General features: G+C 43.9%; 1 protein-coding gene across 2 annotated transcripts; it reads right to left on the bottom strand.

The window, feature by feature from the left end:
• Window positions 1–5,173: 5,173 nt before the first annotated feature.
• Window positions 5,174–17,212, bottom strand: LOC115132162 (minor histocompatibility antigen H13). 2 transcript variants are annotated; one of them, XM_029664466.2, is made up of 13 exons: window positions 16,833–17,212; window positions 15,836–15,871; window positions 14,930–15,028; window positions 14,547–14,629; window positions 14,347–14,435; window positions 14,145–14,230; window positions 13,577–13,702; window positions 13,210–13,267; window positions 11,253–11,336; window positions 10,561–10,597; window positions 10,360–10,462; window positions 10,157–10,242; window positions 5,174–6,546 (listed from the first exon to the last, which is right to left on the bottom strand). In XM_029664466.2, the coding sequence occupies exons 1-13, from the start codon at window positions 17,058–17,060 to the stop codon at window positions 6,474–6,476; spliced, it is 1,188 nt and encodes a 395-aa protein (XP_029520326.1). In that variant the 5' UTR covers window positions 17,061–17,212; the 3' UTR covers window positions 5,174–6,473. The 2 variants fall into 2 exon arrangements, with proteins under 2 accessions (XP_029520326.1, XP_029520327.1); XM_029664467.2 differs by lacking the exon at window positions 15,836–15,871 and having other exon boundaries at window positions 16,833–17,211.
• Between the last annotated feature and the right edge of the window lie 1,685 nt (window positions 17,213–18,897).

The raw sequence follows: 18,897 nt of genomic DNA, 5'->3' as shown, positions 1-18,897 counted from the left end.
ACACTCTGTGAACCATTACAACCAACTGAACCAACTCATCACACAGACATGAGATTAGTGTCCAGGCCTGGGTCTGGTCTGATTTGCTCTAAGGCAGGAGACAGCATTAGGCCAGGTCTGGGAGGATGTCAGCTGACACATGGCCCCTGTGTCTGTCACTGTCGTGTGACCAACGTGAAGGGGTGCTGTCTGGAGTTCTCAAACTCAACTCTGGACCTCAAAGCCAGTTCCATTGTTCCTCTCTAATCAGGGACTGGTGTAGACCTGGGTCACCAGGTCTGTGTAATTAATTATCCGGAAGAACCGAAAACCATCAGGCTACGGACCTCGTAGGGTAAGAGTTGAATAGCCCTGCATACAGGAGGCACCAGGATACCTGGTCACAATGCTGACACAGTGGACGGACAAGAGACATTTTACTACTGCAATGGCTATTTTTATTTGTACCTTTATGTAACTAGGCAAACCAGTTAAGAACAAATTCTTATTTTCAAAGACGGCCTAGGAACAGTGGGTTAACTGCCTTGTTCAGGGGCAGAACAACAGAGTTTTACTGGGGGAGTCGATCTTGCAACCTTTTGGTTACTCGTCCAACACTCTAACCACTAGGCCACCTAGTGCAATCAGAACGCAGATAAGATCAGGACAAATGACGCATGCTAGCACCAGGTATAAACAAGGCTTCAGTCTGCCACACACACGTTTCAGTAGCAGCTGGTTTTGATCAAGTTAATACAGTGGTTTTGGAGACAGGGGTCTTAAAGATGATGTGGCTATGCATTGCCAGGCTGCTCGGATACATAAGTCATCACAGTGAGGTGGATTTGACATTGTGTTTTTCTCCTCTATCATACCAGGCTCACTCCAGTCCACAGCTGTAAAAACTGAGCACAGACTGTTCAAAAGCATTGTATGAGTTTGTTCTTTTTTCTTACTGAACGTACCAGATGTGGGGCTATAAATTAGAGATTAAAAACACAAATGATTATCTTACGGGACAACTGCAAAGGATGAATGTTGAACATAGCCAGTAACTGTAAAGTAAAATGTTGAGAAAATAGAACAACCCAGTGCTGCAAACATATTGACTATAGCTTTAACACTTGAGGGGGCGGTAGACCTCCCTTATGTGGCTCCACCAGTCTCAGTGGTCAGCTAGCAGCAGAGGGGTAGAGGGTGGGGCGGTGCCGGTGGGGGGCGGGATCAGAACAGCTAAAAATGAGGTTGTCAAGAGGGAGAGACCAAGTCACTAGGCAACACCCTGACGACGAGCTGGGGCTAATACATGGGCTTGTTTCAGGGGGCATGACACGGCCAGAGGGTATGGTCCCTCTCCCTCCCAGTGGGCCCCCCCAGAAGCACACCTGCATAGGGGACGGGGACGAGGGGACGGGGCAGTAAAGACTGCCTGGAAACAGCTCCACTACAGAGCTCATAAGAGGAGAAGATACAGCAAGACAAGAAGAAAGGAAAAAGGAAGAAAGAGAAAGAGATCTGCAGATGTTCCAGCTTTGAACCCCCAACTGTCCCCCACACGCACGCACACACACACACCAGGTATAGTGCATTGTTGCCAGTGGTCTAAAGTAATTAAGAAAAAATACTTTAAAGTACTACTTAAGTAGTTTTTTGGGGTATATGTACTTTACTATTTATATTTTTGACTACTTTTACTTCACTACATTCCTAATGAAAATAATTTTCCCTGACACTCAAAAGTATTTGTTACATTTTGAATGCTTAGCAGGACAGGAAAATGGTCCAACTCACACACTTATCAAGAGAACATCCCTGGTCATCCCTACTGCCTCTGATCTGGTGGACTCACTAAACACATGCCTCACTTGTAAATTATGTCTGAGTGTTGGAGTGTGCCCCTGGCTGTCCAAAAATGGTGCCGTCTGGATTGCTTAATATAAGGAATTTGAAACGATTTATACTTTTACTTTTACTTTTGATACTTAATTAAAGTATATTTAAAAGAAAATACTTTTAGACTTTTGCTCAAGTAGTATTATACTAGATGACTTTCACTTGTACTTGAGAAATGTTCTATTAAGGTATCTTTAATTTGACTCACGTATCACAATTGGATACTTTTTCCACCACTGATTGTTGCTAAGGACCTACCACAAGACCACAGCTAGCTAGTGTTACATGTCTCTCTAGCTAAGTGTGTATGTGTATTTGTAAGTTTTTGTTCTTTTGTCCCCTGGCCCCAACGTTCAGGCCTGTTGGCTCTTCTTTACCTCTCTGTAGTGGCTTCAGTCTCACCGTAGCGCCACCGGCCCAAGGGGCATGGTTTGCCTGTTGTCATGACACTGTGAACTGGTGCAAAGTGAATGCTGGGAACTGAGTTGCATCCCGGGACTAAGCAAACACAGCAGGGCAGAGACCCATGAACACCAGAGGAAGTCTCCCCCCCAGACCAGTCAGATATTAACTGAAGGAAGGCTAATCTAACTGGCTATATAACATGGTCTAAAAGAAGTCAACCTGGTCGAAGGGCCAAAACCATTTTCTTTTCATGGGCAAGTGTGATAAAACATTTGAACTCATCTTCTATCAATGAGAGTCTACTGTATGTCTTCAGTATCCAGTATCCTGCCTGAGGTGGGAGAAAGAGGCTGTGTTATAAAGTGTTTATTATGTGCTCGACGATGATAATACATCCACATTTCCTATCTACAGGTAATATGCTAATTCCAGTTGTCTTGTCTGTCCACAGAGGTCATTGTGATTCCTAAAGAACTTCCCCCTCACAGACACCGAGGTGATGAATGTCAGATATAGTTGTCATGTTTTAGTAGCAAACGGCTGGACGTGTGAGAGAGGAGACAATAGGTCTTTTCCTCAGACTCTTCATCTCTCTCTCTGTCAGTATCACCTGGCTGCCAGACTGTTTCCACTCAAGTAGCCAGTCTGTCACCAAGTTTAAAGTAATATTCGTCGTATGCATAGCCATGGACGTGTGTGTGTGTGTGGGGGGGGGGGTGCAGCACCCCTGATAAATCAAAATCAAAAAAATATTGATCTAAAAAATGGTTTTTATCACCAAATTAGTACACTAGGCCTTTATTACTCCTGTATGAGCGAAGAAATACACTTTCAGCAGAGCACCCCCCCAATCAATGACATCACCACCCTTAGCATAGGCAGAACTAGCAGCAGTGTCACCACATACACAACAACTTCATATTCGTTTTCTGTGCATCTTACCCACAAGGTTATTCCTAACGTCGACATTTCCTAACGTCGACATTCCTAATGTCGCTGTCTGTTAACAGTACAGACTGTAAAGGGTCTCCAGGATAGGGGTGTAACACATTGAAACAGAGGGATGAATCCAGGGTCTTGCTGAGCCATTTCCTCCTCTACTTCCTCCTCTGTTTTCTCTCCCAAACCTCTCTCCTCAGTGTTCCCCAACTATCTCTCCCAAACCTCTCTACTCAGTGTTCCCCAACTATCTCTCCCAAACCTCTCCTCGGTGTTCCCCAACTATCTCTCCCAAACCTCTCTCCTCAGTGTTCCCCAACTATCTCTCCCAAACCTCTCTCCTCAGTGTTCCCCAACTATCTCTCCCAAACCTCTCTACTCGGTGTTCCCCAACTATCTCTCCCAAACCTCTCTCCTCAGTGTTCCCCAACTATCTCTCCCAAACCTCTCCTCGGTGTTCCCCAACTATCTCTCCCAAACCTCTCCTCAGTGTTCCCCAACTATCTCTCCCAAACCTCTCTCCTCAGTGTTCCCCAACTATCTCTCCCAAACCTCTCTCCTCAGTGTTCCCCAACTATCTCTCCCAAACCTCTCCTCAGTGTTCCCCAACTATCTCTCCCAGACCTCTCCTCAGTGTTCCCCAACTATCTCTCCCAAACCTCTCCTCAGTGTTCCCCAACTATCTCTCCCAAACCTCTCCTCAGTGTTCCCCAACTATCTCTCCCAAACCTCTCTCCTCAGTGTTCCCCAACTATCTCTCCCAAACCTCTCTCCTCAGTGTTCCCCAACTATCTCTCCCAAACCTCTCCTCAGTGTTCCCCAACTATCTCTCCCAAACCTCTCTCCTCAGTGTTCCCCAACTATCTCTCCCAAACCTCTCTCCTCAGTGTTCCCCAACTATCCTCCCAAACCTCTCTCCTCAGTGTTCCCCAACTATCTCTCCCAAACCTCTCTCCTCAGTGTTCCCCAACTATCCTCCCAAACCTCTCTCCTCAGTGTTCCCCAACTATCTCTCCCAAACCTCTCTCCTCAGTGTTCCCCAACTATCTCTCCAAAACCACTCTCCTCAGTGTTCACCAACAATGCTTGTTGAGATCACTGTTCAGTTGAAGTGAACTACTACACCCCCTTGTGGCATCTTTGCAATCTACACTCAATCACACAATCCCTTGAGACCACTTATCCTCGAACACTGCTGTAGGAGGGACATCCTGGTCATTCCTTTACACCTCCTCACTATCCACGTCACCAGATACCTGTCAGCTTGTTTGTCTATCTGCATATCTCTTGATCAGTCTGCCAGTCTGTCTGCTTTCACCTGAACTATGGATGGCCATGAGAGGAGTTTGAACAGGTTCTGCAGCAGTTTCACCACCCAAGCAGCACTGTCCTGTGCTAACAAAAAACAAATATATGTATAGGTCACGTTCAAGTTCAGTGGAGCACAATGTCTGAAATCTAGACTGTCACCTTGATCAAATGTGGTTTGTTTAACGTCATTCTTATGTTGATGGTCTGTTCCAGTCCTTCTCAGACTAACAGGTTTGGCGGACAGACTGCAGGCAGTTCCTCTCAGCTCAGAACGACAGTTGAGAGGCCTGTTCCCCTGTTAATCTGCCAGTTGCCCTTCACCGGTCACTCAGCAGCTGTATACCGTGGACGGAACAGACTCAAAGACACAGGCAGAGCTTCAGGTGCTGGAGTTCCATGAGAAACACCGGAACCTGTATGACGTATCATCCTAGTCTCCTTCCTCTTACTTTTTCCATCGGATGTGTACTACACTCTGCCTCTCCTGCAGATGAGAATGCAGTAAACTGGTTTGTTTCACTGACAGCTTACGTATTAGGTTCTGATTATAGTATTTATAATCACCAGTTAATTAACCATAATAAGCCAGGTGTGGGTGTGTCAACATCAGTACAACTAAGGGTAAAGAAAAAGACCCACACATTGGTTATGGTTCCCTACGGTGATATACGCCCACATTTATTGCAAACAAAATAGATATCGGCTCCTGAACACAGGCTCATAAACTTTGACTTGCACAAGTACAATAGGAGAAAAAAAGAAGAGAAAAAGTACATTTCTTAAAATGATAGGGTTACTGAACTTCACCAGGCAGGATGTGGACATGATCTTTACCAAAACTGCTCAATCTTAAAGCCCTAAAATGAAAAAGCTTCTCCCTTGTCTTTCTGAACCTGAAACACACTGTGCCAAACTGCAAAAGGCCAGAAAGAAAATACATTATTAAAGCAAAGCAGTTACGACCTAAAGCAAGAGGAGGAATTATTTGGTCCTTTGGTCTCCTCTCTGAGGAGACATGGTTCTTTTGACACTGTCTCCACCTGCAGGTACATTTCAGTCACTGCATGGGACCTCTAACTACAATACCAAATATAGTTTCCATATAACAGACTTCTCTGATTTGATATGACAGAGTATGACTCACGTAAATAGTAGTGTCATAGCAAATGTGCATAAAAATATCAAAATGTGATCGATTTCCCAAGTTCAGTTACTTCTTAATGCTATGATCTGAACTCGGAGCTATTATTACCACTATACTGACTAACATGTCAGGTATCATGTAATTACACACATGACTAAATTGGCACAATTATACATTGAGACTAGTACAGTAGTACATAGTTAGATGTCTTTGTTGAAGCCAAATACTTCCAGACCAGAGAAGCCAGGTGCCATTCATATAGATACCAACGGTCGAGTTCCATGTCAAAGGTTAACGTCCATGTAAAGTGTGTATGACACAATGGTAAACTCATCTCCCACGTCCCTAACACCATCCTATTATACTTCACATTCTCTATGACAAAGGCATAAACCAAGAACGGACTTGGTACAGAGATCAAACTAGACAATCATTGCAAATAAATCAGGCTGGGAGAGAAAAATGTTTCTGACAATAAAATAAAAAATAAAAATTTCAGCTTCCTGTGATATCGCAGAACCCCCCTCCCTTCCCCTCCCCTAAAAACAACAACACTTATTCCATTTTAAAATTCTGGCCTTTCAAATAAAACAACAAAAAAATATGGAAGAAACAGATAAGCTGTTGTACAATGTGTGTAACAAACCACTTTTGAACTTCAAAATATCCCAATGTCAAAACAGTTACTTAATAAATCAGCCATTTCCAAGTACAGCACAGCACATGGGAAACATGTAGAGAGGTGGGCTGATGTGAAATGTGGTGGCAGCCAGTGATGGACGAGCTTGTGGAAACTGTGTCGTCATTTATCTTTTTTCTCAGCCTCTGTGGTCTCTTCTTTCGCTGCAGCATCTTCCGGAGAGACTTCCTCGTACCTGTCAGAGTGGTAGAAAAGAATAGAAAGAAAATGTTTTCAATTAAAAGGAGACAAATGATGACTAACAACTTGGAGATTTCACAATGCACTGCACACAACTGTATGATTACTGAAAATAAACATGAACGTGTTTTATGTTGATACCAAATAAATACACCAGTGGGAGTGATGAATCCAATGCAGGCCTGGGACTCCAACAAACACAACAAAAAGATGTGGGTGAGTTGCAGGCCTGGAGAATGACTGGACATGACTAGTGGGGCATCTGAATCATACTCAGCCAAAGTAACTTATGAGCAATGCTTCAGAAAAAAAAAGGTTGGGTTTGGGCCAGATAGGCCCAGGTTCACTAAATTGAGTTGAACCATTCCCTGGACCTAGGTCACTTCTCAGGAAAAGCCTGATATTGACATTTCGTTCAAAGGAGAGAGAGAGATTGCATCTGCCAGTGCCAGAGGCCCATCCACAGAGCACTGGTGTTGATGGTCAGAGTAGGAGAGAGAAACAGAGGGAAGGACACTGAACGCCAGGCAAGCCAGGGTTGATGACAGAGTCATGTCAGGGCAGGGTGGGGGAGACATGGGGCGTACCTGCCCGGGTGAGAGGTGATCTGGTCACTACATAGGTGGGTTGTTGCGTCGCCGACGTGGCGAGGAGGAGCTCTGCATTGAGTTAGCCAGGCTGGCGGGAGAGCCTGACACGGTGGGGTAGTGTGTGAGCCGGGGTGTGTGTGGCAACACCTCCTCTGAGGACTCATAGCTGAGCAGGAAGAAGAGGAAGAGGAGTAGGATGGCCAGTGAGTTGTACAGCAGAGAAACACAGTAGAGAGAAAAGACTAGTATGCCAAAGTGAATTCACAGCTCTACAAAGGTGCTGAAAATGAAGAGATGAAGTGCTTTGCAAGACTGAACACAGAAGTGAACAAAGAATGAGTGTCTAGTCAGAAACGCCAGCAGTGTGACAGATGGGAACCAGTCAAAGTACAATGACCAGGAGGAAGGTTAGCAGTTAGCACCAAGCCTTGGCACAGCCATCTGACACCCAGGTCTCTTACCCTCTCTCCACATACTTTGTGCCACCCCAAGGTCATGGCTTTGTTTTTACCATGGCGAATAAACAAGCGAGACGGAGGTGACATTTCTGTCAGGAGAGGTTTGGGGAATGTTTCCTCTCCCTCCCCTACCCAGGCCAGCCGCTGTGCAGGTGCTTTCCCCAGCTGGGTGTCTAACCTCTGCTGTCATTATGGCTAGTAGCAGTCAGAGCCTCCACAGCCCAAGTCACCGTGCTGGGATACAGCCTAGGGAGACCAAGGCCTGATCCTGACCCAGAAGTGTATGCATGGATGAGTAGGTGCATGATAGAGCCATTCACACATAATACTCCAAGCAGCACTAGGTGGAAGAATGATTTATATATCATTGTACTCGTGTCAATAATCGTTCAGTCTGGAGGAGGGGAGAGCAATAGGTGGCAAAGGTTTATATGATCAGTGAAGATATACTTTTGTTTTAAATAAAAGTAAAATGAAGTTTCCATGCTGAATAATCTTGGAGGCACAAATGTCAAGATTAAGAGAAAGGCAACCAACTACTTAAAAAAAATATATATATATGTTTTTTTTTAAAGACACCAATAGCAATAATTGGTAGGGTTGAGCGGTATCCAGATTGTCACAGTCCTCTCACCCTAGGATTTACAGTATTACCGGTAGAGTAAACAAGGGGGCGCCCCAAAAAAAAGACAAATAAATTGGGCGTCTATTACCAGAACACTAACAAAATTAGAACACGTAATATCGAATTTCCATGGAGGTTGCTAGCTAAATGTGCTAACAAGCCCAAACAAAAATTAAATGCAAAGACATGGAATCCTGATCATAAAGTTATACATATATATAGGTAGGAGCTACAGACTGTAATTTTGGTGAGTTACGACATTTACAAGCGTTTTGACAAATGTTTGTCTCAAGGAAGAACAGTACTGGCTCTCTATCCACATTGGAGGTCGACCGATTAATCGGAATGGCTGTTTTAATTATGGCCGATTTCAAGTTTTCATAACAATCAGAAATCTGTATTTTTGGACACCGATTTGGCAGATTTATTTTTTTTTTTTACACCTTTATTTAAATCTTTATTTAACTAGGCAAGTCAGTTAAGAACAACATTCTTATTTTCAACGACGGCCTAGGAACGGTGGGTTACCTGCCTCGTTCAGGGGCAGAACGACAGATTTACACCTTGTCAGCTTGGGGGATTCAATCTTGCAACCTTTACAGTTAACTAGTCAAACGCTCTAACCACCTGATTACATTGCACTCCACGAGGAGCCTGCCTGTTACGCGAATGCAATAAGCCAAGGTAAGTTGCTAGCTAGCATTAAACTTATCTTATAAAAAACAAATCAATCAATCATACGTTCACACGTTGTTGATGATATTACCAGTTTATCTAGCGTGTCCTGCGTTGCATATAATCGATGCGGTGCGTATCGTTGCTCCAATGTGTACCTAACCATGAACATCAATGACTTTCTTAAAAATCAATACATAGAAGTACATTTTTAAACCTGCATATTTAGCTAAAAGAAATCCAGGTTAGCAGGCAATATTAACCAGGTGAAATTGTGTCACTTCTCTTGCGTTCATTGCAGAGTAAAAACAAAGCCATGAGATCGAAGGAATTGTCCGTAGAGCTCGGAGACAGGATTGTGTTGAGGCACAGATCTGGGGAAGGGTACCAAAACATTTCTGCAGCACTGGTGGTCCCGAAGAACACCGTGGCCATCTTTTTTTTTAAACTCTTCCTAGAGCTGGCCGCCCGGCCAAACTGAGCAACCGAGGGAGAAGGGCCTTGGTCAGGGAGGTAGTCACTTTGACAGAGCTCCAGATTTTCTCTGTGTAGATGGGAGAACCTTCCAGAAAGACAACCATCTCTGCAGCACTCCATCCTTGAAACCTGCTCCGGAGCTCTCAGGACCTGACTGGGGCAAAGGTTCACCTTTCAACAGGACAATGACCTAAAAGCACACAGCCAAGACAACACAGGCGTAGCTTTGGGACAAGTCTCTGAATGTCCTTGAGTGGCCCAGCCAGAGCCCGGATTTGAACCTGATCGAACAACTGGAGAGACCTGAAAATATCTATGCAGCAACGCTCCCCATCCAACCTGACAGAGCTTGAGAGGATCTGCAGAGACGAATGCAAGAAACTCCCCAAATACAGGTGTGCCAAGCTTGTAGCATCATACCCAAGAATACTTTAGTCTGTAATCGCTGCCAAAGGTGCTTCAACAAAGTACTGAGTAAAGGGTCTGGATACTTATTTTTATTTTATTACTTTTTTGCATTATGGGGTATTGTGTGTAGATTTGTTGAGGAAAGAAATCAATTAAATCAATTCTAGAATAAGTCTGTAAAGCAACAAAATGTGGAAAAGTTAAGTGGTCTGAATACTTTCCGAATGCATTGTAGGTATATGGTATACCACCCAAGCCTACTATCTGGTGCTGCATGGTGGAACAGGAGAAATGTTCAATACCCCTGGTGATGAGCTCAGAACTGACTAAGAAATGCCATGCTGGAAAACAGGGAAGGTATTATATTATTACCTGAACATCTCGGTCAGTTCTCCTTTCAACAGAGCTACAACCACCGGGAATCCAATACAGGCTGGGACCAGGTACAGCAAGGCAGGCTGGGAAGGAAGAGAGTGAGACAAGTCACCCGGTCAGTAGCAGCCAAGTCTCGACATAAAGGTAACGCTTTCAACTGCATGTCACGAGTGTGAACTGGGAGTCTGTGCCTCGCTCACCTGGGCATGTTTAAAGGTGTGCATGACCCAGATGGTCATACCCAGGCCAAAGATGTAGGCCAGGAAGCTGGTGTAGAAGTAGGTCCTGGTGTTCTTCTTCAGACTGGAGGGGGCAGGGTACAGAGAGAACATTAAACAGCTGGAAACCAGGAGACTGGGCAGGGAGAGGGAGGATCTGGAAGGAGAAGAGTTAGTGCTCACCTGACATCAAAGCGGAGGAGTAAAGCAATGAAGATACCTGGGAAAATAAAATGCAGTATTCACATTAACAGAGGGGCCAGTGCTCGTAAGGTGTCAGCATGCTTCAGTTCGGCTAGGCGAAATGGAGTGTGCTCGCATACTCCCTTAAAAGACCTTAACTTGAAAAAAAAATGAAAAGAAATCAGCAATAGTACTGTTTGTCCATTTTGAAATGTTATAGCCAGTATACACTTCCTCAAAATAGTCTGAATTTAAATCAAATTCTATTCAAATGTGTAGACCTTACCGTGAAATGCTTACTTACAAGCCCTTAACCAACAATGCAGTTCAAGAAAAAGACTTAAGAAAATGTATACAGGGCAGGTACCAAGTCAATATGTGGGAGTACAGGTTAGTCCAGGTAGTTTGTCTAATCTAAGAGATTTCTTGAGGTGTCATTAATTTAGAAATTTCGGGGCAACAACCGAAAAAAAACCTTACCAAAGACGATAAGGTCACAAAATGTCATAATATATGCACAACTGTTTCGGATAGGAAGCATGCGGACACCTTTAGAGGAAAAATAAGCTTCAGCGCGAAGTGTTAGAGTGGAGGTGGATGTAATGCCGGAGTATTGCCCTCAAGTGGATGTCACAAGCCAATATCTACATAAAATTAGAAGCTACTGCTGAGTGAGGGGAATGTTGACTTGCCTGGAATGACAATATCTCCAAGACCCAGCATGGCAAATTGATTGGCACCTAGACCCTTCTCGAACAGGTCCTGGGGAAACACCACTGAGAAGAGGGAGAAAGAGGAAGAAATAACTACGTCACCATATGTCAGATGTGATCTAGTTACAGAGACCAAAAGCAGAGCACACACACACGATGACAGTAGTTGCTCCACAGTGACTGGGGTGGTAGATGCTGCTTTTCAGACAGCCATACAGTGGGGCAAAAAAGTATTTAGTCAGCCACCAATTGTGCAAGTTCTCCCACTTAAAAAGATGAGAGAGGCCTGTAATTTTCATCATAGGTACACTTCAACTATGACAGACAAAATTAGGAAAAAAAAAATCCAGAAAATCACATTGTAGGATATTTAATTAATTAATTTGAAAATGATGGTGGAAAATAAGTATTTGGTCACCTACAAACAAGCAAGATTTCTGGCTCTCACAGACCTGTAACTTCTTCTTTAAGAGGCTCCTCTGTCCTCCACTCGTAACCTGTATTAATGGCACCCGTTTGAACTTGTTATCAGTATAAAAGACACCTGTCCACAACCTCAAACAGTCACTCTCCAAACTCCACTATGGCCAAGACCAAAGAGCTGTCAAAGGACACCAGAAACAAAATTGTAGACCTGCATCAGGCTGGGAAGACTGAATCTGCAATAGGTAAGCAGCTTGGTTTGAAGAAATCAACTGTGGGAGCAATTATTAGGAAATGGAAGACATACAAGACCACTGATAATCTCCCTCGATCTGGGGCTCCACGCAAGATCTCACCCCGTGGGGTCAAAATGACCACAAGAACGGTGAGCAAAAATCCCAGAACCACACGGGGGGACCTAGTGAATGACCTGCAGAGAGCTGGGACCAAAGTAACAAAGCCTACCATCAGTAACACACTACGCCGCCAGGGACTCAAATCCTGCAGTGCCAGACGTGTCCCCCTGCTTAAGCCAGTACATGTCCAGGCCCGTCTGAAGTTTGCTAGAGAGCATTTGGATGACCCAGAAGAAGATTGGGAGAATGTCATATGGTCAGATGAAACCAAAACATAACTTTTTGGTAAAAACTCAACTCGTCGTGTTTGGGGGACAAAGAATGCTGAGTTGCATCCAAAGAACACCATACCTACTGTGAAGCATGGGGGTGGAAACATCATGCTTTGGGACTGTTTTTCTGCAAAGGGACCAGGATGACTGATCCGTGTAAAGGAAAGAATTAATGGGGCCATGTATCGTGAGATTTTGAGTGAAAACCTCCTTCCATCAGCAAGGGCATTGAAGATGAAACGTGGTTGGGTCTTTCAGCATGACAATGATCCCAAACACACCGCCCGGGCAACGAAGGAGTGGCTTCGTAAGAAGCATTTCAAGGTCCTGGAGTGGCCTAGCCATTCTCCAGATCTCAACCCCATAGAAAATCTTTTGAGGGAGTTGAAAGTCCATGTTGCCCAGCAACAGCCCCAAAACATCACTGCTCTAGAGGAGATCTGCATGGAGGAATGGGCCAAAATACCAGCAACAGTGTGTGAAAACCGTGTGAAGACTTACAGAAAACGTTTGACCTCTGTCATTGCCAACAAAGGGTATATAACAAAGTATTGAGATAAACTTTTGTTATTGACCAAATACTTATTTTCCACCATAATTTGCAAATAAATTCATTAAAAATCATACAATGTAATTTTCTGGATTTTGTCTGTCATAGTTGAAGTGTACCTATGATGAAAATTACAGGCTTCTCATCTTTTTAAGTGGGAGAACTTGCACAATTGGTGGCTGACTAAATACTTTTTTGCCCCACTGTAGTTAACTGTCTGTGAGACTAACAAAATTCTTTAATGGGTGCTATGTAAATGTAAGGTTACACATGAAATACTGTCTATAAATATTGATTGCATTGATATTTTACAATAAAAAGGTCCCTTGACTCACACTTAATGGGTGCCTCGAACGACTTGGCCACGGTAACCATGACATTGGTGCCAAACACCTACAGGGATAACGGTTGTTTATTCAAGTGAGTCAATTCTCCAAGCTTAACATTTTGGCAGGGCCTAAGGGGTATACTTCAAAGCAGGATCAATGAGTTAGCCAGCTAACTTGCCTAAATATAGATATTTTTCTAAATAAGCTTGAAATGTGCACGGTCTAATTGACTCACAACCAAAAACAAACTACATTAAGCTTTCTTATTTTTGGTTATTTATCCAAGTTACCTGGCTCATTGATCCCACTGTGTAGTATACCCCTCTGGTGTGTAGCCTAGTAGTGCAGTGTTGGGGTTATTTGGCAGACTTACCCAGAAGACATCATACACAAACAGCCCCCCCAGCAGGATGCAGCCAGTACTGACATTGTTTAGGTGCAGAAGCTCCACCCCATTCAGGGCGAAAGCCAGGCCAAAGAGGTTGTTGGCAATCCAGTGCTGGGAAGAACCAAAGAACACTTTATCAAACAAAATCATCCACAACACCCAAACAGAAGACAGACAGAGATGAACCCAACCATAGAGAGCATTGAAAGAAACATTTGGTGTCTGCAACGTTTTATCGAGGACAAACTGTAACATTGGATTTTGACCAAACACGTCGCTCCAACGCTTCAAATTTGCATAAAGTAGAGCTCAACTTTTTCTAGCGCCCCTGTTGCAGGGTTCTCGCCGCTCATCTTCCCACAATCCCCTGCACACTTCCCTGCGTGCCCTCGGTTAAAACTAATGGGGCCGGAACTTCTCACGACGAATTCATTGTTGGTGAAAACCCAGTGCAACGCAGTCATCCTCTACACCCCAAACTAAATCGCCATGCCATAAAAACAAACAAAAAAATGACACTATTTTAACACGCTGTAGTTTAACTTCAACTGACCTTCTTGAGGATGTACCAGACCCCAACCACAGTGCTGATGACCAGGCAGATCATGTCCTTGGTGTCAAACTCATAGTTGACAATTTCTGTGGGAGGGAGGGTCATCATTGACAAACATCCAGCTATTCAGAAAACATACGTGCTTTTACAGGGTATTTACCATATTACTGTTCCTAGCTCTTTCATTCCATTTCATCCTTACCTTCTTTGGTCTCTCCTGAGCCCTGAGTGAAGAGCAGCTGGTACTGCTTGATGGGAATGTTAGCAGGGAAGATCCTGTTCATGAAGGGACTAATCGAGAGAGGCAGAAATTATGTTGAGACAGGCTATATAATCCAAATCATCTAACGTGAAAGGAGATCTTAATTAATAAAGTGATATGAAATAAATCAAGCCTCTCACCTCATTGTATGAGACAGTGCCAAAATCCCCAGGACAAAGAAATACATTGACAGCAGCAAGTTGATGTACTCTTGTGAGAAAATCTGATTGAAACGAGGCAAATTCATTTAGTATTAGGAATTCCACCCTCCTCCACCTTTAACACAGTATAACACCACTAGCCTCTCTCGCTCTTGATCAGGGAGCTGAAAAAAGTGAATCAATAAGGACAGCATGCATGATGTGAGCATGGGGTGCAAGCAATGAGTAACACAGATAGGGTAAAGCAGAGCTACAGCGATATGTGGGAGGTTGGAGGGGAAAGCAGTAGCTTATTCAAATGTAATAATGCACCAAACGATTCAGGACAAAGCATTGGAAGTGTTGCGAGTGATGATGCTCACTTTGAAGAAGAGGTAGAGGCCGAAGAGGGTGCAGCTGGCGATTATGGGGAACCGTGCAGCATCTCTGCCTGTGATGGTCTCTGGCATGTCTGAGGAGTTCTGGGAAGAGACAGAAACAAGGGTTGAGTGGACAAGAATGCATACAACACACACACACTTCCTAAGTACCTTCAAAAACACACAAAAGCATGAACATTCTCAAAGCACATGGCCAAAGTTCCTCTTCAGAGAGAAAGCACTAGAAGTACAAGCACTAGACCATATCAATATCAACCTGTCTCTTACTAAATCACAGTCATAACCTTTAGTGCCTCATCTCATCACAGACTAATTATAGTTCTTCACAAAATAAGTAGTTAGGTCACATGTTCGTGTCCCACTAGACATAAACCTATCTGAATGAAATTAGCTAATCTGCACAGGGAATATAATTAAAATGGGTCATTGTGGTGCGATGAGTAGCAAGTAACAAGACAGGTCTGCAACGAACGAGCGATTCATTCTAAAGACCACATCTCCAGTTGATACTAGATAGAGGCCTTTAACATATCACCTTCAGTGTCAGTTTCTTCTATAGCACCGTCCTTGAACCCTTTCAAAGTTCACCCAACCTGTTCAGTGTGATTCTGGTCAAGGGGACTTGGCCTGTACACGACAGGACCCACATCCTCATTGATTGGGCACAAAGCAGGACTATGCTGAGGCCCAAACCTTGACACTTGGTGCCTAATAACCAAAATGATTTTACACACAAATGGGAGACATACACACATAGCGATACACTGTCATGAAGCATCTTGAAGATTGCCACGAACAATGAGGTGTCAGTATGAGAGGAAAAATATGTTTAAATAAAAATACTGTCGACTGACAGTGCGTGTTCTGAGTATCAGTTCTAATACTCACTCTGTACTCATAATCGCAACCATTTTCTCCAGCAACCTAAGGATGAAATAAGTGTTCAGAAAGTCATAAGCTGGGTATGCAGTAAACATATAGTAGGTCATCTATAGTAAGCACCAGGGAAGAGTCGAGCTGAGGCAGCAACCAACCACACAGGAAGGGCTGCAGCAGGGTACCAGTTAGTTCACAACCACCAGAAAAGTTACTTAATTACACACCACTCAAAAAGCCTGTTATCAGTCATGTCAACAGACAACCAAGTCATGCATCATCATCCCTTTCCCTCCACCACTGACTAAAAGATCAATAGTGATGGCTGTTTGACACGTGTAGTTGTGAAAATGATTAGCATATTCCTACTATACATTGAGCAAGTGTCAGAAGTGCTTCGGAGAAAATAATAGACTAGGGCGTGGCTAGAAATTAACTGAGAAGCAATGGAAATGGGTTTACCTAAACGTGTCCACTCATGTCAAAACAAATTAAAAATCGCCTAAACCCTTGCACACGTCTCTCCATCACCTACTAAAGACTTGGCAGTGACAACCTGGCTGAAATGAATGAACAACATCATGCCAGCTATCTAGATGGCATGATTAAAAATAACATTGACCACTCAACAAAAACAAAACAATCTAACCAGTAAATTAAGCAAGTAAACGCTCAGGCAAATCGGGTTAACATATGGTTCATGGCAGCCCCAGTCAAGGCCTGGCAGTCATTCATTACTGATGTTAGCTAGCTAGCCATGCCTAGCTACATCAGACTTGTCTGGATATGGAACAGAAACACGGACTGTGTAATGTGAGTGACATCTGGCTAGTGCTGCATGAGACTTGTGTGTGAGACACTTGACAGCTGAATGAGGATCGTTGTATCCTTTGTTTATGGCCCAACAACAGGATCCAACAGTTTAGCGCTTCCCACTGTTAGCTGCGTAAACTACATAGCTACTGTTAGTTAGCTAGCTACTTGTATATTGCTATAATGTTAACGTTACCTTGCTTTTGCCACAGTTGACTGACCGCAGTGCACCGAAGAAGATGGGCAACAGAGCCATAAAAACAAGGCTGCCATATGCCAGTGCCGTTCCCTCCGGTGTCGCCACAAACTTGGCCACAGTCGCGTTGACAGCGTCGGTACCATTTGAGTCGGTAGAATTCAGGCCATCCAGAATGAGAGGTGAAGTTTCGCTGGGTAAGACCGATCCTTGATCAACATCCGCCATGTTTGCAAGTTGTCCAACCCAAAGGAGACGTGTATACTGTTTTCGATCTATGAAGACTGGTCGTTTCTCATTTAAGAACGTTCTATTTTGCTAAGGCCACGTTCCCTATCTCTTTGCCAATTGAAACACCTCTTCCTTGTTCTTGTTCTTCGGTGGGGTTTATCGGCGGTTGGCATCCAACGTTATGGTGCATTACCGCCGCTTACTGTAGTGGAGTGTGGGCCAGAGACAGAGAGAAACTAAATCCTACCGGCCAGCACCGTTGTTCTTAAAAAAGATATATATTTTTGAGACTATATCTAATGACGTTCTACTCAATATACTCAGCCTCTCTCTCCCTCTGATAATGTGTGCTTGTTTAGCCAGTACATCAACTGCCTCGTTCCCCTCCACCCCCACATGGACTGGGACCCAAGTAAATCTTATCTGTATACCCATCTGTCTAATATTTCCATTGGTTTGTAGCACCTCATCAAGCAGATCTTGTCTGCTAGTTGATCTAAATGACTGGAGACTCATCAACACTGCACATGAATCAGAGCAATTAACCACTCTTGCTGGCTTGACTTCCTCCACCCACTGCAAGGCCCAACAGTATGGCCATCAGCTCCGCCGTATATACAGCCAGATGATCTGTAATACGTTTTCTGACTTCCACCCCACATTCCTGAACTACAAATGCTGACCCAGCACATCCTGTCCTTTGATATTTTGAACCATCTGTGTAAATGGCCACAAAATCCATATACACAGTATCCAGACATGTCTTAAACAAATCAGATGGATCAACACCCTCCCTATCTTTCTTTGGTCTCTCCAACACTTCTAGATCAACTACTGGAGTTGGCAGTAGCCATGATGGATTCACAGGAATAACTACGGTTGGGCTAAACTCCCTTCTATACAATCCCGTTTCCTTCGCCTGGATATTACCTACCCACCCAAAGTTTGTGTTCTGTCTTCGCTCATGTTCCCAGCATACCTGTAAAATCCCTTTTGCAGGATGAGAAACCCCTTGTCCCTGTAGGTTGATCCAACAATGAATTGCCAGCTGCTGTCTCCTAATCTGCAATGACATATCCCCCATTTCCACCTGTAGTGCAGACACTGGGGACGTCCAAAATGCCCCACTACATATTCTGAGTCCTTGCCCCTGTATGACACCTAGCCTTTCCAATGATGTCCGGGTTGCTGAACCATAAGCTATACTGCCATAGTCTACTCCTGCCCCGTTAGACAGCGCATCACATTTTGCACCTTCTTACACTTTCCCACCACTCTCTCAATGTGTTCTGCCCAGGTCAGTCTAGTGTCAAAGTATACCCCAAGGAACCTGAAGGCCCCTACCCTCTCCAAGTTTCTCACATATAACCTCAAGCATACCTCATCTCACACCTTCCTCCTGGTAAAGAACACTGTCTTGAGTTTTCTCTACAGGGAACCTGAATCCCCACATTAATGCCTGTAGCTCTGCCTCATCAATTGCTTCCTGTAATGCTCATTTCTTCCCCTCTTCCATAAGGCCCCATCATCTGCAAATAACGACCTCCCAATGTCCGACTGTACCTGAGAGTAAACATCATTGATCATGACTGAGAACAACAGAGGACTAGTCATGCTCCCCCTGTGGTGTACCGTTCTCTTCCTTGTTGGTTCACTTGCTGTCAATATATTGTTTCAAACCAGTACTTAACACCACCTAGTGGTACGGATGGATGTTTTGGAGCAAATACTTTTTTTTATATACAGTTGAAGTCGGAAGTTTACATACACTTAAGTTGGAGTCATTAAAACTTGTTTTTCAACCACTCCACACATTTCTTTATAACAAACTATA

The sequence above is a fragment of the Oncorhynchus nerka genome, linkage group LG7 (genome assembly GCF_034236695.1).
Source record: "Oncorhynchus nerka isolate Pitt River linkage group LG7, Oner_Uvic_2.0, whole genome shotgun sequence".
NCBI lineage: Eukaryota > Metazoa > Chordata > Actinopteri > Salmoniformes > Salmonidae > Oncorhynchus > Oncorhynchus nerka.
This window is presented reverse-complemented; position numbering and strand designations above follow the sequence as displayed.

Coding starts and splice junctions, on each gene's coding strand:
- LOC115132162 (XM_029664466.2), bottom strand. CDS start 17,060: ATGGCGGATGTTGATCAAGGATCGGTCTTACCCAGCGAAACTTCACCT. Junction 14,231..14,346: donor CTCAGGAGAGACCAAAGAAG/GTAAGGATGAAA, acceptor TCCCTCCCACAG/AAATTGTCAACTATGAGTTT. Junction 11,337..13,209: donor GTTCGAGGCACCCATTAAGT/GTGAGTCAAGGG, acceptor CCCTCTTCTCAG/TGGTGTTTCCCCAGGACCTG.